This window comes from Thamnophis sirtalis, unplaced genomic scaffold (genome assembly GCF_051295495.1).
Source record: "Thamnophis sirtalis isolate CommonGarterSnake01/CBP01778 unplaced genomic scaffold, rThaSir2_p1.2 scaffold_2, whole genome shotgun sequence".
Classification (NCBI taxonomy): domain Eukaryota; kingdom Metazoa; phylum Chordata; class Lepidosauria; order Squamata; family Natricidae; genus Thamnophis; species Thamnophis sirtalis.
The window spans coordinates 3,622,834-3,648,119 of record NW_028261382.1 but is presented as its reverse complement, the minus strand read 5'-3'; the positions used below and the strand labels follow the sequence as shown (position 1 = coordinate 3,648,119).

The following is a 25,286-nucleotide window of genomic DNA, read 5'->3' as shown; positions in this document are numbered from 1 at the left end:
TTTTTTTCTGCTGAAAAGAGAACTCTGCTTTACGGAAGACGATCCAAAGCGTCTATTGAAAATGGCAGCTGTCTGTTAAAAGTTGGCATTGTCACGTGCTGGGCACACCAGAGTAATTTGGTTGCTTACATTCCCCCCCCCCCCCCGAATTGAGATTGATTCCGGAGAATTTTGGAAGATGGTCAATCAGTTTTCTGGGTAAATTTACTGGGTAGTGTAAGAACAAGTTCGATTGTGGGATTGTAATGCAGAGGTGAGATTGTGTTAGAAATAAATCCATTTACAGCCAATAGTAGCTTCCCCTCCCCTCTTTAATTCTGCGGGTCTGTGGTTGCAATTTTCTCAAATCAGAAGGCATTTAAAAAATAAATAAACAACTTGAAAGAAGTTATATGCAGACCAAATGATGGCTCCATGAGTAAGAAGAATGATTTGTGGGACTTTACAGAACTACATATAGTTTTATGTTAGTTTGTTGGATTTTTTCCCCCCTCAGCTGTCTTCTAGAAGCTCTTCCCGACTCTTTTCTCAAGCAACAACTTGTGAGTAGACTGGACTGAGAGTAAGTTACCCACCAGGACCAAGGTGGCCCCAAACCTGAGTCTCTCCAGTCCTTGTCCTTAACTATTACGCTACTCTGGCTTGACAAGAAATTATTTACAATATACAATAGCAGAGTTGGAAGGGACCTTGGAGGTCTTCTAGTCCAACCCTCTGCCTAGGCAGGAAACCCTATACTGATTCAGACAAATGGCTATCCAACATCTTCTTAAAGACTTCCAGTGTTGGGGCATTCACAACTTCTGGAGGAAAGCTGTTTCACTGATTAATTGTCCTTACTGTCAGGAAGTTTCTCCTTAGTTCTAGGTTGCTTCTCTCCTTGATTAGTTTCCACCCATTGCTTGTTGTCCTACCCTCTTTGGAGAATAGCTTGATTCCCTCTTCTTTGGGGCAACCCCTGAGATATTGGAACTCTGCTATCATGTCTCCCCTAGTCCTTCTTTTCATTAAACTAGACATACCCAGTTCCTGCAACCGTTCTTCATATGCTTCTTAATTAGTTGTCTTTTACAACCAATGGACAACACATGAACGAATTTTAAACACAGAATATTTTGAGAGACCTCAGATACGTGTTTGTAAAGGATAAACTTTATTTACAAATGGAAATGTTTCAAACAAAAGGGGGGGGGAAGGAATAGCATGACTACCTCAGGACCCTAAAAAGTCTCGCCCGATGTCACCGTTGTAAGTTGTTGGAAACCTTTACATAAAATGGCTCATTTTTTGTTCACCACGCTTACTCCTGACATGGAAAGTCCGTTGCAGGAGACTAAAACGGAAAGCTGATTTCACCTTCAATAAAAATGGATGGAAGATGTCCAACAGCTTTTCAATGCTACCTACTTAATGTTCGGAAATACTTTAAAAGCATTTTGTCTATTTTAATTACCGAGGATGGAGTTGACTCTAATGTCTCTCTCAGCATCTTCACATCCCTCCGACCTCCGGTGTCTGGGAGCAGTAAGAACATAAGCTGTGCATATTTCTGCATAGATATTTGGTCCTGTAAATCACGTTCTTCGTTCAATGCATCTGGGAACGCTGATAAAGATTCCTGAAAAACCACAGAAGACGGTGGCTTTATTAGATTTTTCCTTTAAAAAAAAAGAAATCAAATGACGTGTTCTCTTTCCCATCATTCCTGTCAAGGCAGCTTGCAAAGGTATTAAACTAACACTCTTGGTGTTGCACCCACAGGAATTAATTAAGCACATCAAAAATGAACGGAAAATCCCCATGAAAACAACAAGCAATTTTGACTTGTTCATCGGCTCATCCTAAGAATCCGTTTTGAAGATCTCATTCAATTATTAAGGCGTCGCTTTGTTCAGGGAGAGGAAAGGAGCGGCATTTACATAGCAGTATTTATTTCGGGGTCCGTCTTAAATCTGCATGGAATTATTTAACATTTATTCTTCGTCCGGTAACCTTTTTTGTTTGCCCCTGAGACAATATTGGGCAGCAAAACGGATCTGGGTGGATCACAGAATGGGACACGAACCAACAATGTAAGGGAGCAACGGAAAAGGAAGGGTAGTGATTGGATCATCAACAGAAGTATAATGTCAACATCAAGAGAAATTGCATAGGCAGTGTTATCCTAAAACAGGGGTCGGCAACCTTAAAACAGTCAAAGAGACACAAAGGTCCTAACTGGATGCCCCCCGTTCAATTCTGGAGTCGACCAGAAATCCGGTTCCCCTACCATAGAGTCTCCTCCTAGCGCGGCGTCCTTTTTCCTCTACCTGTCCTAACCGAAAGCCCTATCAATTGTGGAGCTGATCGGAAAACCCGCCCCTTGCCATAGAGTCTCCTGGCTCGTCCTGCGCTCCCCCCGTCCCCCTAACTGGAAGCTCCTCTCAAAATTGTGTTGCCAACTGTCGGCAGGGAGCCGCAGCAGAGGGATGAAAGAACCACATGCAGCTCCAGAGCCACCGGATGCTGACCCCCTATCCTAGAATAGAGCATCCATTTGGGGCTCTGGAGGCTGAACAGAAGACAGTAACTAAAGATGGTAGGAGACTGGAAGGAAAAACTTGTGAATTCCCATTTTCCTGATAAATTGTCTTATCTAATTTTACATTCATATGCATGGACAGATACAATTCTTATCCCAGCCCATTCTCCTTTCATACATCAAAAGAGCCCTTGGTGGAGAAATGCGGGGCCCATGTGACGTATTCATAATTTCTGGCCAAGCAAATTGCATTATTCAAGCGTTCCTAAACAGATCTCGAGAATAATTCACAGCTTCTTCGTTCTCGCCGTGCGTTTCTGCAGCAGGCCAAAATTACTGGACACAGCCTAAACAGATGTTCTTATTTTCCCCCCCCCTTCTTTATTGGGATAATAATTTATTAGAATCTTGTGATCTCGCAGCTTTTGCATAAAAGGACCCTCCCGTAATAAAAAAATGGAAAAGTTTGAAAAATGCAGAGGAGATGCGCACATAAGACATCAGACTTCTCTGTGCAAGCCCCTTTTCCTTTGAAATGGGATCCTAAATATAACTGGCCTGGTAAATCTTTAATTAGCACAACACTTGTCACAGATATCCGTTCCATCCTCTTACCATATTCTCCCAACGTGGTTTCAGCTTTTCCACTTTTCTTGCAGCTGGTCCATAATTCCTTCTTTGGATTTCTTTATTCGGTTATTTCTGAAAAGACACCAATTTCCATCAGATCCACAAGGCAATCTTTTATTCGGGGGGGGGGGGCCTGGGGGAGGCGTATTGAATTGGGGGTTGGGGCCTGCAGTGGTCCAGGATTTGGGATGAGGGGTCGGAGGTGTGACGGTCAAGCGCGGGAAATCAAGAAACGCGGGAATTTCAAATAAATACAGGTTTGTTGCAAGTTTACGCTCTCAACGAGAATCCGAACTACTAACCATCAAGGCAAATTGACGGCAGGTAAGAATTCAAGGTTGGCTGGACTGCGCTCTTGTGAGCACGCAGGGACTCGAGACTGATGACGCGTTTGACCCTTCCCTCCCTCGGCCTCAGCCTGCTCATCTCCCACAGCAACCTTGTTGTAAGTTAGAGGGTTTATTTTCAGTTCTGACTCCACTTCCTATTCCGAAAAAGGAAGTAGAGGAAAATATCCATGCTAACCATCGCTCTGGATAGCGAAATAAATCAGGACCGATGGTGATCCAAAGTGTTGAAGACTACAAAAAAAAAGTGGATTTAGAGCAGGGGCATCCAACCTTGCCCGCTTTTAAGATCTGCGGACTTCCAACTCCCAGAATTCCAGCATATTCTCACATTACGCTTGTACTTGAAACTGACATAGCTAGCTGGGGAATTCTGGGAGTTGAAGTCCCAGAGCTAAGAGCCGAGGTGGCGCAGTGGTTAGGGTGCAGTACTGCAGGCCACTTCAGCTGACTGTGATCTGCAGTTCAGTGGTTCAAATCTCACCGGCTCAAGGTCGACTCAGCCTTCCATCCTTCCGAGGTGGGTGAAATGAGGACCTGTGGGGGCAAGTTGCTGACTCAATTTGCTAAAAAAAAATTGTAAACCGCTTAGGGCTGAAAGCCCTATGAAGCGGTATATAAGTCTAACAAATAAATAAATAAACTCCGCAAATCTTAAGCTCCTGATTTTGAGGCTGCAGGCAGCTTCCCTACACCTATCCTCTCCCCCCCGCCCACCTACTTGCACCAGCTATTGAGCAGAGAAGTACTCACTGTTGCAAGCATGGCTGCCGTTTCCCTCAATCAGCTGTTCTCCGCGCTCCAGGGCACTGGCCCGTGGGATCTGGCCTTTCCTGGCAAGAAGGGGTAAAGGGAGTGAGACGGCAAAGAGACGGAAGGTGGATAATCCAAGGACGCCGGTGGGTTTTGGCTTCCCCTATCGCGCTTCCCGATGGGATGCGGCTTAAAGCTACGAAATGGCCTGAAACGGAGCATAAGATGCATAAGACGTGCCAGCCTTTCTCAACTAAACGCTGCTCTCAGGGCGATGCGGTTTGCCTTGTTTGAGAGGGTGTCTGCCAGCTTCCCATGACTCAAGGTTTACAGCTTCTCTTGAGGTTTTGTTTTATTTCATTTTATTTCAGCCGAGGAAATAAAGCAGCCCGACGGATTTGCGAGTCAGCTGCCCCGTGACCCGTCAAAACCGCGGTCCACTAAAGCGCGCCCGATTAAAGCGCGTACGTGACGTCATCAGCAGCACGACAAATACGACCGCAGAGAAAAAAGGGCGCTTTAAAAAGCGCTTTTAAAGCAAGCCAATTCACATAAAAGTAAGGGTTAGGTTTAGGGTTAGTTTTAGGGTTAGGTTAAGGGTTAGCGTTAGGTTTAGCGTTAGGTTAAGGGTTAGGTATAGGGTTAGGTTAAGGGTTAGGTTTGGGGGGGTTAGGTTTAGATTTACGCGTTAATTTTAAGTTTACCGCTCACAGCGTGCTGTTTTCGTCACGCTGTGATGACGTCACGTACGCGCTTTCGGCGAGCGCGCTTTAGTCTACCGCGGTTTTGTGGTGGAACCCAGCTGCCCGCATCTCAAGATTAGTCAAGGGTTTTTATCTGGGAACGAGACGGCCTGAGCGCTCTTTTTAGGAAGAGAAGAAGGGAAATGACACTTTCTGGAGAGCGTTAAAAGAGCCACGGCACGTGCGTTAAATATAGGAGGACAGAACGGGGAGGTTTATTCTGCCGATTCCAACAGCCCAAATCTCTCTCTTTGGGCCAATACGTCATTTCACCTGCTTTACCTGCACAGGAAAAAAAACGCTCCAGCTACCAGGACGCTGAGAACGACGACGGACGCCAACACGGCTACAAACAGTTCTCCCCTTGAGTGGCTCTTGATGCTGGGGAGCAGGATTGCTTCGCAACGCGCCCCTGTGTAGTTGTCAACACACCTGGGAACAAAGATGGAGTTAGTTTGTGAGCTGAAACGAAGCCACATTTCCCCCCTTTCCAGGGTTGGTCCGTGCTCCCTCTCCCTCTTCGCTTCCTCGGTTGTCTCCACGTTACAGTGAGCGTTAGAGCGAAGAAGTTGTGGAAAGTGTACTTTGTGCAGTGCAGGTTGCTCAAATTCCCTGTTTGTTCTTCATTTGACTCTGTTCTGCAAGAGCCTCTTGCCCCCAACAATCCTCATTTTACCCACCTCGGAAGGACGGAAGGCTGAGTCAACCCTGAGCCTGGTGAGATTCGAACTGCCAAATTGCAGGCAGCCGGCAGTCAGCAGAAGTAGCCTGCAGTACTGCACTCTGACCACTGCGCCACCAAGGCTCTATATAAATCTCCATCATGTAAGGAAATATTGACGTGCGAATCTAACCAAAGATTGTGACGACTTAGAAGGACTGGAAAATCTGAATAATAAAGAAAACCTAACCAGAATGAAGTTCGTTGCAAGGATGCTTGCAAAAATTGAGGCTTCTATCGGAGGAAGGGGAAACATTTATTGCGGGATTTTCATTGAATTGTGACGTGAACTGGGGAGAGGTGGCAACCGTGATGGTGTAGTACGCGTGGCAGATGTGGCACGCAGAGCCCTCTGTGGGCATGCCCGCTGGCCAGCTGCTCTTCGCAGGCACCGCAGTGCCGAAAAACAGCCAAAAACATTTTTCGGGCCAGTTCTGGGCCTTTTTCAGGCTGTTTTGGGGAGCCATTTTCAGGCTGTTTTCGACCCGAAAAATGGTCAAAAAATAGGCATGTGCTCACTGGCCAGCTGGCCTTGGGGTTTCCGGTGCTTTGGTGCGCGCACATGCCGAAAAAGTTCGCCATCCCTGGGTTAGGATCTTTGAAAGATTCCCTAAGGATCATTGTAATTACAATGTGCACAGGAAGGCAATCTTATCCGCCAGCAATGAAGTCATGTGCACGAAATTCCCAGAACCGAATGTTAAATTGCCACCTTACAATTCCATCTGCTTCATGGCTCCACTTTCCATTTGTTACAGGGAAGATTTTAGCAACGTGAGAACATCCCGTTTTCACTCTGGCCTAACAGATAAGTAACCCTGTGAGAATTGCCTACTCTACGGGACTGTGGCATGTAGGTATACATATATTTACCACTACAATGAAGGTAAACCGTATTTACATTTTGCAGATTAATTAGTCTTTTTAGGAGAGAGAACCAAGGTTTAAATATTTCCTAGGGAACGAGTACAATTGGAGGCACGCTTTGACCTCTGATGTTGGTTTAGGAAACAAATAGGGATTGCCTGTAAACAGGGGAAGAAAGATGGAACAAAGTTCTCCACTTAGAGAGAACTTTTTTACAGTATATCTAACAAAAAAATTAGCCCCCGAGCTATTTGGGAGTAAAAGGTTATTTGGAATAACAAAGTAAAGCTCTCAACTTACAACAAGGTTACGACAGCACCGTTTTTCACACTTACACCATCCCCATGGTCACGGGATCAGGATTCAGGTGCTTAGCAACCGACTCGTATTTATGACGGTTGCAGTGCCCCCGGGGATGATCCCCTTTTGCGACCTTCTGACAAGCAAAGTCAATGGGGAATCCGGATTCACTTAACAACTACGTTACTAACTTAGGAACTGCGGTGAGTCCCTTAACAACTTTGGCAAGAGAAGTCGTGAAACGGGAGAAAAACTCACAGAATAAATGTTTCGCTCAGTGGCATTAATTTTGGGGCTCAATAACCCGAGGACTACCTGTACACAAATACATAACATACACCGAGGGCCGAGATACTCGTATTTTCTCTATCTCCTGTGGGATTTGCTGCCGCATTGATTTTTAAAAGCCTCTCTTTTCACTCAGGAAGTATTTCCTCTTTCACTCAAATGCCCACTTTGACCATAAAGTACAATAATTATTTAGTGCTGAAAGGTAAACGGGAATTATCGATTTCCATCCCATGCGTTAGGCAACAGCATGGTGTCATTCTGGGGACACACATTCGCTTGGTGACGTAAAGTTCCCTTGCATCACAGGTCTCCCAAAGGATCGGATTTAGACTTTCCCTCTCCCGACGGTATCCCTATTCCGGGCGCGATATGTCAGTCTACAATGAGGCCAATATGGCTTGGTGTGTCCTACCGTTCTCTCTCTATGTCTCTAGGGACTTGCCTGGGAAAACAGCTGATGCAGAGGCTCTGAAAGACTTCCCTTAAACCAGCACTTTTGCAGCTGGGTATCACATTTGTCAAGCAAATAAAACATAACACCGGGTCAAATCAGCAAGGGCAGCTCTAAAAGTATTTGGGGCGGAGGATTTCTGTCATTTGAAAGTCCTAGGTAAAGGTAAAGGTTCCCTCGCACATCTGTGCCAGTCATTCCCGACACTAGGGGGCGGTGCTCATCTCCGTTTCAAAGCCGAAGAGCCAGCGCTGTCCAAAGATGTCTCCGTGGTCATGTGGCCGGCATGACTCAACGCCAAAGGCGCACGGAACGCTGTTCCCTTCCCACCAAAGGTGGCTCCTATTTTTCTACTTGCATTTTTGACGTGCTTTCGAACTGTTAGGTTGGCAGAAGCTGGGACAAGTCACGGGAGCTCACTCCGTTACGCGGCGCTAGGGATTCGAACTGCTGAACTGCTGACCTTTCTGATCGACAAGCTCAGCGCCTTAGCCACTGAGCCATCGCGTCCTTTCCCAGTGAACTTAGGATGTCATGAATGTATTGGCACAATACAGGTGGTCCTTGACTTACGGCCACAATCGAGCCCAAAATTTTGTGTCGCTAAGCAAGAAATTTGCTTAAATTGAGTTTTTCCCCAGTGTTATGACTTTTCTTGCCCCGTTTGTTAAGCGAATCGCTGCAGTTGTTAAATTAGTAGCGCCGTTGTTAAGTGAACCTGGCTTCCCTATTGACTTTGCTTGTTAGGAGGTCACTCCGCTATGAGGCGCTCGGGATTCGAACCGCCAAACTACCGACCTTTCTCATCAACAAGCTCAGTGTCTTAGCCCCTGAGCCACTGCGTCCCTTGTCTTTGGAAGCCCTACTGTTCAACTAATGCACCAGCCAAGGGGCAATCGGCGTGATTTTTTGAAAAAAAACAACAAGCATAACTCTCAATGTTTTGCGCCTACCTGCAAAACGGATTGGAAGCAGAAGGTATGGTGTAACAGATCCCACCATTCAGACAGAAAGACCCATAAATGCTGCCACAGAGTTCTTCATGATCTAAAACAGGAGTGGGGGGGGGGAAACAACTTCTGAAAAAAGTTTTGTTATTTTTGAACACTGAAGCCGTCTCCATGAAAAGCGGAGCATCACATGGAGTTGAAAGGTGGTGCTAACTTGCACATTAGGTGTGAGAGTCCTGGCTATTTCTACCCGCCTTGAAAATGGGGACATAATAAATATCCTTATTTGGAAGCATAGGAAGCTGCTGCAGGGAACATTGACGGACCTGCAAATTGAGGAGTGGGGGTGGGGGGACACTCTGTGGCAATTTCCCCTTGCCCAAATTCTGAAAAGCGAAGCTCATTCAGAGACTGATATTCTTGTGGCCCGCCAGCAGATTCGGACAGCCAAGGGGGTTGGCGAGGAAGATGGGCCAGTCCTGGAGTCTGGGGAAGGCTCTGATGAGGGCTCTGTGTCGGAGGCAGAGAGGGGGCCAAGGCCATAAGCCAGCTATCAGCTGTCTTCCGGGTCACATCAGTGAGGCAGAAGAGCAGCTGGAGCCTGTTCCCAGTGTGCGCAAAGAGGAGCGAAAGGGGACTGGAGTTTGCAGGAGACAATTACTTCGCTTAATTGGTTCGTGACTCTCCGAGACTCCTTGCCAAGTTCTGCAGATCTCGGCCTGGCAGCTCTCCAAGCCAGATAAGGTCTGTGACTAAATCCTCCCTTGAAAGACTTTGCTGGATGTGAAGGAGCAGAATTCACAGTAAAATTAATAAAAGGGGTTTTTAAGGGGACAAGGAGTTTGCTTCGTGCTCTTAGGAAGCCTCGGTCAGAACAGATATTTCCACTACTCTCTATGCCAGTGTTTCTCAACCTTGGCAACTTGAAGATGTCCGGACTTCAACTCCCAGAAATCCCCAGCCAGCATTCGCTGGCTGGGGAATTCTGGGAGTTGAAGTCCGAACATCTTCAAGCTGCCAAGGTTGAGAAACACTGCTCTATGCCACTTTCTCTCTCTCTGATGAGTTAAAAATGGGGGTGGCAGTGGTGTTCATGGCAGCTACCGACGGAGATCTTCCTTCCTGGCTGTTACTCCATAAGTCAGGAGGGAGCTGTGCCAGTAAATTGGGGAACAGCCCACTCTTCCCGACATCAATAAGTTTGGTTTATAGACTCATAACCTGACCAGCTGGTTCATCCAGTACTGCTCTATGCTAACCGACTAAACTCAACCAACCAGAACTTCTATTTTTACGCTGAAGGCTTTGCTTGGTGAAGATGTTCGCGTCGGCTTTTTAGAGAGGAAAGGATAGATTTTTTTTGCCAGGAGTTCATGTTTTGGACACGACCGATGTGAGGTTAAGACTGAAACTTGTGCGTCCAGGTCAAAATAACAAAGTTAATGATTTACAAACAGGTGGTGGTTTTTTTTATAGATAATGTCCAGAATTCACATCTCCCAAGCTATGGTCTCTTAGCAAATACCCAACCATATGAGGAATAAAACAGAGCAATGCTGTCTCATTCCTACTTTCCTGAATTGTCTGTTGAATAAGCAGTGGAATAATTGCAATAGATCATCTCACTTCAGGCAACCCGTCCAGAAGAATCGAAGGAAATGAAATTAATTAAAAAACCCTCCCTGTTCCTTTCTCATCTCACAAAACAAAGAAAATTTCACCCTTTTGAAATCTAGTATTGATCTAAAAAAACATCTATTTGATCCCAAAGCATTGGAGCCAGTGGTTTCTAAATAATTCCAAATATTCTTGGGCAAAATAAATTATTTATTATTATTTTTAATACCCTGCCCAAGAGGAAGTTTGCAATAAGCCCGTAACTCTTTATGACTCGAGGGTCTAAATTTGACTTTTTCTTTTTCTTTGGAGAAGTTCCACTCGTGTGTTTTAAAATTGGGGGGAAACGAATGTGCTGGTTTACAATTCGTAAGTTAAAAGGTTCAGGTCCTAGGAGTCAGGAAAACCTGCCAGCTGGATTTTTGTTATTGATCTACGTGTAGGTGGAGAGACAGGGCAGATGAGGAGGTGAGAAGCACAAAACCAGACTAGCAAGGCAACCTGAGAACTCTGCAGGCCAAATTATTAAAGCAGACAGAATTAAAACACAGAGGATTTTACACGTCTCCATCAAGAGGCTTGAAAAATAAATCCATAGTGAAACCATGAGTGGAAATTTGCTTCATATAAGGATTTTAAGAACCATTAATGGGTGGAACAACTTGGCTCCAGAAGTTGTGAATGCTCCAACACTGGAAGTTTTTAAGAAGAGATTGCACAACCATTTGTCTGAAGTGATATAGGATTTCCTGCCTGAGCAAGGGGGTTGGACTAGAAGACCTCCAAGGTCCCTTCCAACTGTGGTATTCTGTAATTATCAAAACTAGACTGCCATTCACAATTTGATTCCAGATTTTGAAGGACACCTCAAATTATAATTGGTTGGTTTGGCTATAACGTTATATTGCACTGATTTTAAAAGGCAAAAATGAATTATACCCCATATGTCAGAGGTTCCCAAACTTGGCAACTTTAAGACTTGTGGACTTCAACTCCCAGAATTCTCCAGCCAGGCTGGAGAATTCTGGGAGTTGAAGTCCACAAGTCTTAAAGTTGCCAAGTTTGGGAACCACTGCCATATGTAATGAGAAAACCAATATAAACAACACACGCCTGTATCCACCAAATCATAATTTGAATATATTTGAGTTTATCCAGTCTATAAAGTACTTTGAATTCTCTAAAGATTATTATTAGCATCACATTCTGACCAGCCTTCAAAACAATTAAAATATGTGAACATCCAGCTATGCAAAGTGTACGTTATTCCAAATAGATATAACTTAATGTTAGAATAAACAAAAAGGTTCATGGGATTACCTGTTCGCATATTATTCTGACCACAATTTGTAATTCTTGGACACAGGCTAAGTCTTCAAAAATTGCCCTGCAGAGAGAAGGAAAAAAACCACACCCTTATTTTAATCCGAATGTCTGCTTTCTGATTAACTGCTACTTGGGTTAAACATCAAGACGGAATACATTACCTTACTCGCTATAGATAATGAATGATTTTAATGCTCTACACAAACTCAATTAATTTTAAATAGAATGGCAAAACTTCCCTGGACTTGGCAAAACTTTTGTTGGCTTACTGGTACTAATTTGGAAAAAAAAAATCTGTTTTTTTTTTTTTAAGGTTCCCTTGTTCCAACAGAATTGCTAAGATTCCTGGAAATCTTACAAGAAATAAATGAACATGTTCAAACACCGCAGAGATTCTTGAGATGATCTGAGTTGATTCAGGACTAACCCTACATTTTAGCTGCTTTACAATAACCCTTTTTCTGGGAGCTGTACCCCCCAAACCTTACTCATAAGAGCCAAGGTGGCGCAGTGGTTAAATGCAGCACTGCAGGCTACTGCTAGATCAGCAGGTCAGCAGTTCAAATCTCACCGGCTCAGGGTTGACTCAGCCTTCCATCCTTCCGAGGTGGGTAAAATGAGGACCCAGATTGTTGGGGGCAATATGCTGACTCTCTGTAAACCGCTTAGAGAGGCCTGAAAGGCCTATGAAGCGGTATATAAGTCTACTGCTAAGTCTACTGCTATATAATTTGCGCCCCCAAACCTCTTTCTAATTTAGGGAGACGGCTGACAAAAAACCGAGCAGCGTACAAGTTTAATAAGCAGAGGAATCACTTTTGTACACCCCTCCAGAAGAACTCTTTCAAGATCTTGTGCAACACACAACCGCAGGTAGGGTACACCAGCTCCTGGCTATTTTTAGTCCGCTTCCTGCAGGACTTCCCGCTAAAAATCAATCTCGGTTCAGTCGTGTCCCTTAGGAAAGTCATCGCGTGGCTTCCCCTACCCCGGAAAGACCTTTAAAAGTTGCTTTATCAGACGCTGGACATAGTTTTCTCACGCCAGTTGTCACGAGAGAATGTGGACATTAGGAAATGTCACATTTTTCTGACATCCACTTAAGGAATTTATAATGTACGGGAATATTTCACAAGTACATAACACAAAATCCCCGAGAAATACCCAGCAGGAGAGCGTTACTCAACTTTGGCAAGTTTAAGGGGTGTGGACTTCAGTTTCCAGAAATCCCTAAGCTAGCATTCCTTAGTCCCCGGGGAATTCCCAATTTGCATGCTGATTTGGGAAATTCTGGGAGTTGAGCATTTCAAGTTGCCAAGGTTGAGAAACACTGAAGGATGACAAAGGCAAGTGTGAAGGAACTTCACTCTCCAAAGTCAAGCTATAAAGGAACTTACTTCTAGGTAAGCATGCCTAAGGTTTGATCTCATTTTATTTTAATGGCATTGCAGGCTTTTTAATGTTTTTATACACCCTGGGAGCCCCTGAGAATCACAAGACTGCAATGAGAATGATATTTAAGAGTATAAATGAGCACATAAATCATTGTAATCTCATTTATTTAGTTCTAAATTTGAATCAGGCTGGAGAACTATCTTTTTTACTCAAGTTGGAAGGATGAGAACCTACCAGCATGCGAACTCTATTATCATTTCCAATGATTACTTCTTCCAAGTTATACAGGGCAAAAAAATAATAATTTGAAACCGGATTATTTACAAGAAAATTCTTAAGATTCAAAATATTTAAGAGCCTAGTTACAAAACCATAATGCCCATTTAAAAAGCAATTCTACACAAATATAGTCCCAAATAGAACGAAGTGATTTCAAGAGAACTCATTTCCAGATTTATAATATTTTAGCCTGAGGGAGTTCTTGGCAAAGTAACCAGATTTATACTCCGCTAAACAACATATTAACTTACGTGCTGTTTTCCCTCAAATACATATTTGTCTGTGGGGTGGTGTTTTTTTTGGAAGAAAAATGTTTTCCTTATTTCTACAGTAACGTTTTGAAAAGTGGAACAAGGTAAATGGAATAACACCCCATGACCTTTCCCTTTGTATAAAGTTTGCTGCAAGACATTTACACCGGAACTGCCTCTTGCTACTTAATTCATCATCGGCTTATGTTTTCCTTTGGTGGCCCCTGAGTTGCCGATATTTAATTTCTGCACTTGAAGTACTTTTTACCTGTGCATCAAAGAACCTAAGCGCATGGCATCGTTGTGAAAATAAAACGCTTACCCGCGAAGGATAACCCAAGTACGGATTTATCAATAATTTATTCCGAAATGGTTGGGATTGGATTCGATGACCTACAAGGTCCTTTCTAACGGAGTTGGAAACCTAAAACATCCAAACCGCAATAAGGCGAGGAGTATCTATACTTACTCTGTCACTATAACCAAATACCGGCGCTCCTCGCAAGGTGAATTGATGTCTCTGTTGTTTCTCGGCGTCTGCTGATTCTGCAATACAGAGATGGAAATACAACTCCTTGTGTTATGTAAGCCTGGCCCCTGTTTTGCCTCGTGGCTTTTTCCCATGCCTCATCGACCTTCCAGATAGGTAAGGGAGCGCAGTTTTCAAAACAAGCGGTTTAGAGCGAAACGAAAAGAGGCTTACCTGGGAGGGGTGAGTATCCCAAGCCCTCCGCCCCAGATCAAAACACCACAAAGCAGGTTAAAGCTCTCTGCTCATCCCCCCCGAGACTCGGCATTTATGCATCCGATGCCTCGAAAGCTGGGGATTTATAGGACGGCATGGTGGAGCGTGGGTGAGGTTTGACAGGCACACCGAAGTATACACAAGAGGCCCGGTGTGGGCAGGTGTACCGCCCTATTTGTTCTCCCGGGACTCATTTTTACCACCTGTCAGTCTCTGAGAAGACTTTGACCGTAAAGTGAACTGTCACTGACATTGGACGGGAACTCCAAGGCAGCACCCAAATAGCAACGCAACACAACACAAAACACCGAGGACAACAACAGGGGCCGTTCTCTAGTTACCAGGTCCGACAGGCATTTCATTCCCTCCGACTCCACGCGGACTCCAGAGAAACTCCTGCCTGCAATTCTACAATGGCCCTTATGCACAACTCCTTCCTATAAAGCGGCTTGAGCGTTAGGTCAGTGCCCTTAGGACAGTCTCAGGGTTATTTATGTGCCAAGGACATTTTTACCACCTTTTAATTTTTTTTTTTACATCTGACACAGACAGATTGTGAAACAGATGGGGTTTATTTATTTTTATTATTTTTTTTTGCACTGCATGCATTTTGAAGGGGAGCGAGACGGAAGAATTTTCCCGTTTCACGCAAGCGTAAAAGGTGAGGGGTTTGGGGCTGTCGAACTCCTCACCACCCCCACCACCCCCCAATGAGGTATGGAATCGAGTACGAACTCCTAAAGCATTCGTACCGCTATTGTTTCACGCACCTATCTAGAAATAATGAGATCGACGCTTTTAAAAAAGGTTGAGCCTAGCTGAATTTAGACTTCCTGAAAGTTCTTGGGTACGGAAGGAGAGAGTCGGGAAACGCCAAGCCACAGATTGTTTTAACATTCTCGGTTACCATTTTCAAATTCTGAATCCTATAATCGCATATAGATAGATTAGCGAAGTTGGAAGGGATCTTATAGATCATCTAGTCCAACTCACACCCGGGCAAGCAGGAGACCATATACACCATTTCTGACAGATGTGTCTCTTCTTGAAAGCCTCCAGTGATGAAGCTCCCACAACTTCTGAAGGCAACTTCTGTTCCATGGGTTGATTGTTCTCACTTGGAACCTAGCCCAAGATTTAGTGTACATAAACCTGTTGTTGTTAGTTGTGAAGTCGTGTCTGACCCATCGCGACCCCACGGACAATGTTCCTCCAGGCCTTCCTGTCCTCTACCATCCTCTGGAGACCATTGAAGCTCAGGCCAACTGCTTTGGTGACTCCATCCAGCCACCTCCTTCTCCGTCTTCTTGTTCTTCTTCCTCTTCCTCTTCTTTCTTCTTCTTCTTCTTCTTCCTCCTCCTCCTCCTCCTCCTCCTCCCTTTCTCTTTTCTCCTCTTCTCCACTATTCCTTCTCCCTCTCTTTCTCTCTTCACATTTTTTGATTGTTGTTGTTGTTATTTGTGAAGTTGTGTCCACCCATCACGACCCCATGGACAACGTTCCTCTAGGCCTTCCTGTCCTCTACCATCCTCTGGAGTCCATTGAAGCTCACGCCGGCTGCTTCGGTGACTCCATCCAGCCACGTCCTTCTCTGCCATCCCTTTCTTCTTCTTTTGCCCCCCATCGTTCCCAGCATGAGGCTCTTCTCCAGGGAGTCCTTCTTCCTTCTCATTAGGTGGCCAAAGTCTTCGAGTTTCCTCTTCAAGATCTGGCCTTCTAAAGATCCATCAGGGTGGATTTCCTCTAGGACTGACCGGTTGGATGGCCTTGCAGTCCAAGGGACTCAATGCAGGAATCTTCTCCAGCACCAGAATTCAAAGGCCTCCGTTCTTTGGCGTTCAGCCTTCCTTGTGGTCCAACCTTCACAGCCATCCATTGCAAGTGGGGGAACCAGTTGCATCAATATACTACATAAACCTACTATTCCTAATCAGATTTTGTGGAAGCACCTTCCAGAATTCCAGACGAAGCCACGGGAAAAATAATGTACATCTTGCATTTTGGAAATGCAGCTATGGTAACGGTCCATACAAACCAAATCTCAGTTTTTGCATCACAGATAGGAATGCTACGCTGATAAAGGGGGGGGGGTGTTGGGGCAGTGGGGATTTGTGGAATTTATGGTTCCTGAATCTCTCCCAGCAACTTGTTTCTCACGCCAAAATATTTTGTGACATGGTGTAGGAAATTATCTTTCTTATCTGGAACTCACAGGGTGATTCACTTTGTCATAAAAATACAGGGACAAATTCGCTGACATAGTCAGTGGGAGTATTCAGAATTTAAAAAAAAAAAAACAACAGGTGATGCTTCATACTACAATCTTATTCCAGCCTGTCCTACGGGCTCCATCCTTTCAGGCCAGAGACCGACCTCTTCATGTTGACAATGGCATTGATCATTACATTCCCAAGAATTTAATGACGGGGAGAGATGGAATTGATCTCCTAGCCAAAATATTTTCTTGGCAAAGGCTGTGGGTTCCTCAAAACTACCATGCTGGCTGGAGAATTCTGGGAGTTGAAGTCCACCAGTCTTAGAGTTGCCAAGTTTGAAGGCCTCTGGTGTAGGCTCTCCTGCTTGGGGTTGGACTAGATGACTTACAAGGTCCCTTCCAACTCTGTTAATCTAATCTAAAATAGAGGTGTGGAGGGGGGAGGTGTTATTGGGTGGTTGGGAGGAGACTAGAGAGGTAAACACCAGTTTTTTTTGCCTCGGGACGACTTCTCCTCTTACCAAGTCCTTTATTTTCGTGGCTTCAACCTTGAAAGAATCCTCACCTTCAAGGCATCGAGAGATCAGCCCAGCTGATTAATGAACACAGCATGGGCAGAAGGGCTCAAGAGCTCTGGGGAAGGCGAGGGATGACGAGGCACCACGGATAAATCCTGACTGGTATCCCAGATTTATAGAAGCATTTCCAACCTTTTGATTCGGAGGAAGGGAAGAAAACTATAAGGTTTTTCAAACCAGCGGTGGAAACGAATGCCACGGACGTGGGACAAAAATTCATGAAGAATATTTGTTACCCCTGGGTGTGTTGTTTTTTTTAATGAATTTGTCGGGGTCTAAACTCAGAAAAAGACGCTGAGGTTGTCAATCAGAAACGTTGGCGGTTCGAATCCCTAGCGCCGCGTAACGGAGCGAGCTCCCGTTGCTTGTCCCAGCTTCTTCCAATCTAGCAGTTCAAAAGCACGTAAAAGATGCAAGTAGAAAAATAGGAACCACCTTTGGTGGGAAGGGAACAGCGCTCCGTGCGCCTTCTGCATTGAGTCATGCCGGCCACATGACCACGGAGACGTCTTCGGACAGCGCTGGTTCTTCGGCTTTGAAACGGAGATGAGCATCGCCCCCTAGAGTCGGGAAGCACTAGCACAGATGTGCAAGGGAAACCTTTTACCTTTAAAAAAATGAAAAACGATGGATGGAAACTAATCAAGGAGAGAATCAACCTGGAATTAAGGACGAACTTCCTGACAGCAAGGAGAATTAACCTCCAACACTTGCCTCCAACACTGGAGGTTTTTAAGGAGAGACTGGATATTCTGACACGGTATGGGGGTCTCCTGCTTGAGGAAGGGGTTGGATTAGAAGTCCTCCAAGATCCCTCCAAGCTCTATTCTGATTAAAATAGATAGATTTTTTTCAAACGTCTTGGAAGATGGGGCAAGCAATGTCCTCACTGTTGCCCCTAAAAAAAAGCCTACAGAGAGTTAGTCCCCAGGACTTGACTCAAGAGATTGGTAAACATAATAGGTTGCAAACAGGAGATATTAGAAGTGCTGTGAGTTACAGGTTTAATTTACGCAGGTCCGTGTTTTCAGTGTAGCTTTGTTTTCTTGAGATGCTCCCTCTGGTTACCATGGGAGGGGGTGGGTGGGAGTGGAGGAAAAACCATCCTTGAGGCCTCTTGAGGTTTTCAGGAAGGTGTATTGTGACAGCAAGATGATATTAACTGATTACAGGCAGGTTTTACTAGAGCGAGAAAGCCCCTTGTAGACAGTTTCTACTACACGTCAGCCATTTCTCTCTTGTCAACGGATTGTTATTGCTTCTCAAAGCAGAAAGGACAATGGTTAAGAAACTTGAAGATAACTAGAGAAAAGTGGAGGCTGGATGGTTTCATACCCAGCTATGTTTCTGCCTCTTGAAGTTGAAGTGCATATGTAATATCCATTACTATAACCTTAATGGTAGTCACTCTGCGGTTTTATTGAACTAAGAGTAGCTGACATAGAATGGGATAGAAAATAGAATAGAATAGCATAGCAAAATATTTAGAATAGAATAGAATAGGAATAGAATAGAATAGAGAATAGAATAGGAATAGAATAGAATAGAGAATGGAATGGAATGGAATAGAATAGAATAGAGAATGGAATGGAATAGAATGGAATGGAATAGAATAGAATAGAGAATGGAATGGAATAGGAGGAATGTAGAATAGAATAGAATAGGAATAGAATAGAATAGAATAGAGAATGGAATGGAATAGAATTGAATTGAATAGAATATAATAGAGAATGGAATGGAATAGGAGGAATGTAGAATAGAATAGCATAGAATAGAATAGAATAGAATTCTTTATTGGCCAAGTGTGGTTGGACACACAAGGAATTTGTCTTTGGTGCATATCAGTGGTGGGTTTCAAAAACTTTTCGAACCTACTCTGTGGGTGTGGCCTCCTTTGTGGGAGTGGCTTGCCAGCCATGTGACCTGATGGGAGTGGCTTGTCGGCCATATGTTTTCTCTCTTTCTCTCTCTCTCTCTCTTTCCTTCTTTTTGTCTCTCTGTCCCTTTTTCCTTTTTTTCTTTCATATCTTTCTCACTTTTTCTTTCTTTTTTTCTTTATTTTAGATTTAGATTTTTTAGATTTTATTTAGCATTTATAGGCCGCCCTTTTCCCTGAGGGGACTCAGGGCGGCTTACAATAGTAAGGGAAGGGGAGTGAAAGACAAAATACAGAAAAAAAAATGTGAGATAACTAAAAGGTACTATAACACAACATTCACTCAGCATTCGGGAGGGGCAAGAAAATTTATCCCCAGGCCTGACGGGCTAGCCAGATCTTGAGGGCTGTGCGGAAGGCCTGGACTGTGGTCAGGGTACGAATCTCCACGGGGAGATTGTTCCATAGCGTCGGAGCAGCAACTGAGAATTTCTTTCTTCCTTTCTCTTTCTCTCTCTTTGTGAGTCTGTGTGTGTGTGTGTGTGTGTGTGTGTCCGCGTGCGTCAGTGGTGGTTTCAAAAATTTTAGGAACCTCTTCTGTAGGTGTGGCCTGCTTTCTGGTGGAACCTCTTCTAACCGGTTCGGTAGATTTGACGAACCGGTTCTACCGAATAGGTGCGAACTGGTAGGAACCCACCGCTGATATATATATATATATTTAAAGATGGTGAGAAACGCTGAACCCTGGTTTCTAATAGGAGGCGTGAAGGTAGTAACTTACTGTGAAGCTGCTCACAACGATAATTCTAGTTTACAAAGGGAGCCACTACTCTTTAAAAAACTAAGGCTGGAAGAGCGAGACTCAGCAAAATAATTTGACACATGCTAAATGCCGTTTTGGAAAAAATCAGATGATCTAAGCAAATGCAAATGCATTTTAGTACAATAATCGATTTACAAGTGTGCTGTAGATCAACACCGAAATTAATGGTCTGGGTGGGAGAATTTTCTGTGTGTCTGAGAAAGCCATCTACTAAAATTATTTCAGTTAACGAGCAAAAAAATATATGTGACATTCAAGCTACCAAGTTTGCATTCTCTGGAAACATTCCCCCCCCCTCCAACATTTAATTTGGAATAAAGCAACAAAGAACTTTTAAGGAAGGAATGGGAGGGAATGTAAGAGTAGGAAAGAGGGGAGGAATGGGAAGAAGAGGGGAAGGGTAAAGGGGAGGAAGGGGAAGAAGAGAAGGGAAAGGAGAGGAGGAAGGAAGGAAGGAAGGAAGGAGAGAAGAAAGAGAAGAAAGGGGGGTAGGAAGGAGGGAGGAAAGCAAGGAGGGAAGGAAGGAGGGAAGGAAGGAGAGAAGGAGAAAAGAAAGGAGGGAAGGAAGGAAGGAGAGAAGGAGGGAAGGGGAAGGAGGGAGGGAAGGAAGGGGAGTAGGAGAGAAGAAACGAGGGAAGGAAAGAGGGAGGGAGGGAAGAAGAAGTAGGACCGTTGTAAGATAAGATGGATCTATGGGATGTTTAAAAAGCAATCTTCAAGTATATTGTCAACTGTAGGGAAAAAAATGGTTATAAATACATATTATTAATAACAGTTATGAGATCATATAATTGTGAATGTATATATGAAATTGATAAAATAATTTTTTTTTAAAAAAAAGAACTTTTAAACACTTTTTAAGACTTAAATCTTATTATTTAAGTCCTGGAAGTGATCGAAATGAAATGAAATGAAATGAATTGCAGTCCTTTGGTGCCTTTGTGCCGTATTAATGTTTTTTCCTCATCTTTAAGATATTGCACAACTGTTGAATTTCAAGCAAGAGAGTAAGGTATGCTCTCCCGATTAATGAACAATATTCTATTTATGATATGCACCCCGCGGAAGGATAGCGGGTTGTAATTCTAGCCTCTCTGGGATTAGTGTCTGAAAATGACAGAGGTGCACAGTTCAGCCTTGAGCAAAAGTGAAGCTGTGGCTCACCTCCATTAAATGAAGATGGAGCAGCCAAAGGGGGGGATCATCCTCACTTTTGTAACAGGTAACTGGATGTGAACGTCATACCGATGGTTTGTGAGGTGCTCCCAAAACTGAGCAGTTTCCCACTGCAATGTCTAGTAGCTAAGCCTAATTAACAACTCCTTCCTTCTCCTCCTCCTCTTCTTCTCTTCCTTCTCTTTCTCCCTCAGCCTCTTCTTGTTCTTCCTTTTTCCTCTTCCTCCTCCTTTTCTTCTTCTCCTCCTTCTTCTTCCTCCTCCTCCTCCTCCTTCTCCCTCTCCCTCAGCCTCTTCTTCTTCCTCCTTATTCTTCCTCTTCCTCCTTTTCTCTTTTTCTCCTCCTTCTCCTTCTCCTTCCTCTTCCTCCTCCTCCTTCTTCTCCTTCTCCCTTTTCCTCTTCCTCCTCCTCCTCCTCCTCCTTCTCCCTCTCCCTCAGCCTCTTCTTCTTCCTCCTTCTTCCTCTTCCTCCTTTTCTTCTTTTTCTCCTCCTTTTCTTCTTTTTCTCCTCCTTCTCCTTCCTCTTCCTCCTCCTCCTCTTCTTCTTTCCCTCTCCCTTGTCCTCTTCTTCCTCCTCCTCCTCCTTCCTCCTCCTTCCTCCTCCTCCTTCTCCCTCTCCCTCAGCCTCTTCTTCTTCCTCCTTCTTATTCTTCCTCTTCCTCCTTTTCTTCTTTTTCTCCTCCTTCTCCTTCCTCTTCCTCTTCTTCTTCTCCCTCTCCCTTGTCCTCTTCTTCCTCCTCCTCCTTCCTCCTCCTTTTCCTCCTCCTCCTTCTCCTCTTCTTCTTCCTCCTTCTCCTCCTTATGGAGAACACTTTACAGTAGTGGCTAAAATTGCAGAAACCTTGGGAAAAGTGAACAGTATTTTTGAGGTTTGATGGCTAAAAACACCACTTTTTTTTAATAATACCATAAACCTATATATCAATAGAAAGATAATTTAATCAAGACTGTAATGCTTTATGAAATATTTGCTATTAGAAGCAGCTATGAAGAAGAAACATGAAACACATAGAAAAAATGAGATATACAAAAATTATCACCATGTCAGTTAATACTTCGTTGGGTAACCTTTAGCAGGAATTATGGCCTTACAACATTTTCCCCTGGAGTGAACCAAGTCTTTTAGTTCTGCAGCTGTTATAATGTGAAACCAAGATTGAATGACTGCTTCTATTAACTGAGTTTTATTACTGGCTACACTTGGCTATAACTTTTCATAGAATACAGATAATTGAACAGACTTTGTTGCATTACATTCTTGATTAAACTATCTTTCCATTGATATATGATGTTATAGTACTATTCAAAAAAAATGGTGTTGTAAGCCTTCAAACCTCAAAAATACCCTTTCCCCCAAAAAAATTTCCACAAATTGGCCACTACAGTATGCTCTGAAGTGGCGTCGAAGCAAATAATCTCCATTTCCTACAGCAAAGGAGTGCTGGGGCTTTCTTTCTGATGGTGCTTTAGCACATAATCTATTGGAGCCCAGAATAATGTGATTCCCACTGCAACGTGCCACTGGAAGCATGCTTGCGCAGCAAATGCATAATATTCCTGACTCAGCACAACAGTAATGATCTGGAAACAGGAGGCGAGGCCCCGGGGAAGCCAAGAATTTCCCTTCCAACCTGGTGCAGCTTGCAATGAAAGCAGGAAGCTGACCGCCTACCACCGTACGTTGAGATGTCCACACAGTACAGGTAGTCCTTGATTTACGACCCGCCACCGAGCCCGAAATTTATGTTGCAAAGAGAAACATTTGTTCGGTGAGTTTTGCCCCGTATTACGACATTTCTTGCTGTTCAATTAGCGACCCGGTGGTCAAGTGAAGCCGGCTTCCCCATTGACTTTCCTTGTCAGAAGATCGCAACTTCAAACGGTCACTAAATGGACTGTTGTAACTTGAGGACAACGTACGACCCGCAATTGAGCCCACGATTTGGGCCATAAATCAGGACAGTCGTAAACATGTGAACAGAATTTTAATAGCCTTTTTTGCAGCATTCATAAAAAGGGGGGGGGCAGTGGTTGTTTGCTCTGGCGCAGTTTTTACTAGAAATTTGACACATAATGCTGGTTTTATGGCAAAAACTGTCAATCATGGTCTCGTGATGGCGGGGCATTGCAAACAACTATTAACGTGGGCCGTTTGCTGAGCATTCGAAATGTGGCCACACGAAAGGGGAGCAGAGAGGTCGTAACTTTGAATCTGGATTGTCAACCCCAGTTTTGGGGTTTGTGGTAACTTCACTGGTTTTGCAATTGGAGTCTTTTTTAGTTTTGAGGCTTAGCAAGTGGCCCGTGGTGGGCCAAGTATCGTATTTTTCAGAGTATAAGATGCACCTTTTTCCCCCAAAAAAAGAGGGTGAAAATCTGGGTGCGTCTCATACACTGAATGCAGCATTTTTTGGCCTCCCAAAACCCCGCCTCACACATCCTGTTTTTTGCAAAAATGGATGGCCAGAGGATTTGGGATGCCTGCAAACTGCTCCTGGGGGCTGGGGAGGGCAAAAACGAGCAAAAAACGGGCCCGTTGTTTGCAAAAACGGGTGTTTTTCCCCTCCCCAGCCCTCAGGAACATTCTACAGCCTAGAAAACCCTCAGCACAACCTGTTTTTTGCACACACAAAAACGGGCCCATTTTTTGCCGGGGAGGGCAAAAACTTTTTTTTAAATCTACCTCTTCAAAATCTTGGTGCGTCTTATACTTTGTTGAGTCTTATAGTCTGAAAAATACAGTAAATGTTTAACTGATAGAAGGCAGATGTGAGACAACAACTTACCTGCAATTATTCATGTTTTTGTTGGGATGACAGAATTTATTCTCAGTGCAAAGTTGATGCCTGTGATCGCCTAAAGGAAGAAAGGAAATTTATTAGGACTTTAAAAAGGCGAACCGTTGCCATATATAAATTGGAATTCAACCCAATCTTAGATTTCCCACTTGTTGGCAAATTTTGGCACAAAGTGTGTCAATTGCTAATTGTTTTATACCTCAATGTCCAGGGCAGAAGGGACCTATCAGAAATTCATTTTTTGTAATGTATTTAAACAGTTCTTTTTTTTAAAAAAATCATCTTGAATTGTCACTGTTAATAGTTCAGAACTTAAAAGCAGACTAAAAATGTAACTACTCCCTCCTCTAGGTCAAGAATAACATAGCAACTGTTCTTTGCTGCTAATTGTTGCTCAACAAATAAAAACGAGGAATTCACTTCCTCTGCATTTCAAGGTACTATATTCCTATTGTCACTTTCTTTTCTAATTTACCTCTCTAATTTAAGGTTTTGCTTCAAAAAAGGTACACAGGTGGAAATACAGGTGACTCATCCCTGCTTTAAAATAGATCCTCTCTTAAAATACTCTCTCTTTTTTGAAGATGGGGTGACTTTTACTATTTATTTCAAAAGGGATTAATCTGCTTTCCAGCGTTTAAGCCAATATATAAACAGCTTCAGTAAGTGTGAATGTGACTTTTGGAGTAGCATTTTATCTTCCAATTTATGTCTCCTTTTTTTGATTCAGGATTTAGTTCCACTGAACCTGGTGAGGATTTGACTTCAAACCAGTGTGCAAAAAGTACAGTTATGTTGTTACAGTCTGTGCTGCTGGAGTGCAGGGCATATTTTCAAATCAGCTTGTAAAGTCATCATTCAATATGTAGATTTGATCACTGCTGGCAAGCTAAATGAGACAGAAATACACGCAGATGGAGTTTTGTCTGCCATGAAGCATTAAGCTGCACAGATAGTTGTGCTTCAGCATAATCAAAATAATACCGAGTAGAAAGAACATAACTCTAATTTTGGATATGAAATATTCATTGCGTTAGCAATAGCACATGTAATACAAGGCGCAGAATTGTTTTAATGCAGCTGCCAATTCTTCAGTTGGCATTGGCCTTCGTACGCATCAATTTCTTCCCAGTGAACCTAAGGTAAAGGTAAACATTCCCATTGCACATATGTGCTAGTCGTTCCTGACTCTAGGGGGCAGTGCTCATCTCCGTTTCAAAGCTGAAGAGCCGGCATTGTCCGAAGACGTCTCCGTGGTCATGTGGCCGGCATGACTAAACGCCAAAGGTGCACGGAACGCTGTTACCTTCCCACCAAAGGTGGTTCCTATTTCTCTACTTGCATTTTTAATGTGGTTTCGAACTGCTAGGTTGGCAGAAGCTGGGACAAGTCATGGGAGCTCACTCCGTTACGCGGTGCTAGGGATTCGAAATGCAGAACTGCTGACCTTTCTGATCGACAAGCTCAGCATCTTAGCCACTAAGCCAACGCATCCTTTCCCAATGAACCTAGGAGGTCATTAATGTATTGGCACAATACAGGTGGCAACTCCTGGGGGAAGGATACTGCAAAATCCCCATTCCCTCCCCACTCCTGGTGCAAAATCTCAATTTCCTCCCCACTCCTGGGGGAAG

The 25,286-nt window shown here is 43.9% G+C and overlaps 1 protein-coding gene across 2 annotated transcripts; it reads right to left on the bottom strand.

Annotated features, from left to right (window-relative positions):
• Positions 1–1,130: 1,130 nt before the first annotated feature.
• Positions 1,131–23,711, bottom strand: NRG4 (neuregulin 4). 2 transcript variants are annotated; one of them, XM_087704019.1, is made up of 8 exons: positions 23,641–23,711; positions 13,912–13,988; positions 11,512–11,578; positions 8,578–8,671; positions 5,277–5,426; positions 4,252–4,331; positions 3,137–3,223; positions 1,131–1,618 (listed from the first exon to the last, which is right to left on the bottom strand). In XM_087704019.1, exons 3-7 carry the CDS (start codon positions 11,519–11,521, stop codon positions 3,210–3,212), a joined length of 348 nt encoding a protein of 115 aa, XP_087560145.1. In that variant the 5' UTR covers positions 11,522–11,578; positions 13,912–13,988; positions 23,641–23,711; the 3' UTR covers positions 1,131–1,618; positions 3,137–3,209. The 2 variants fall into 2 exon arrangements, with proteins under 2 accessions (XP_087560145.1, XP_087560146.1); XM_087704020.1 differs by lacking the exon at positions 23,641–23,711 and adding an exon at positions 14,146–15,451.
• Between the last annotated feature and the right edge of the window lie 1,575 nt (positions 23,712–25,286).

Bases quoted from the DNA above. Each gene is read 5' to 3' on its own strand.
- NRG4 (XM_087704019.1), bottom strand. The intron at 5,427-8,577 runs GTAGGCGCAAAA...CTTTGTTCCCAG, and splicing joins GCTTCCAATCCGTTTTGCAG to GTGTGTTGACAACTACACAG. The intron at 4,332-5,276 runs GTAAAGCAGGTG...CCTTCTTGCCAG, and splicing joins GCGTTTTTTTTCCTGTGCAG to GAAAGGCCAGATCCCACGGG.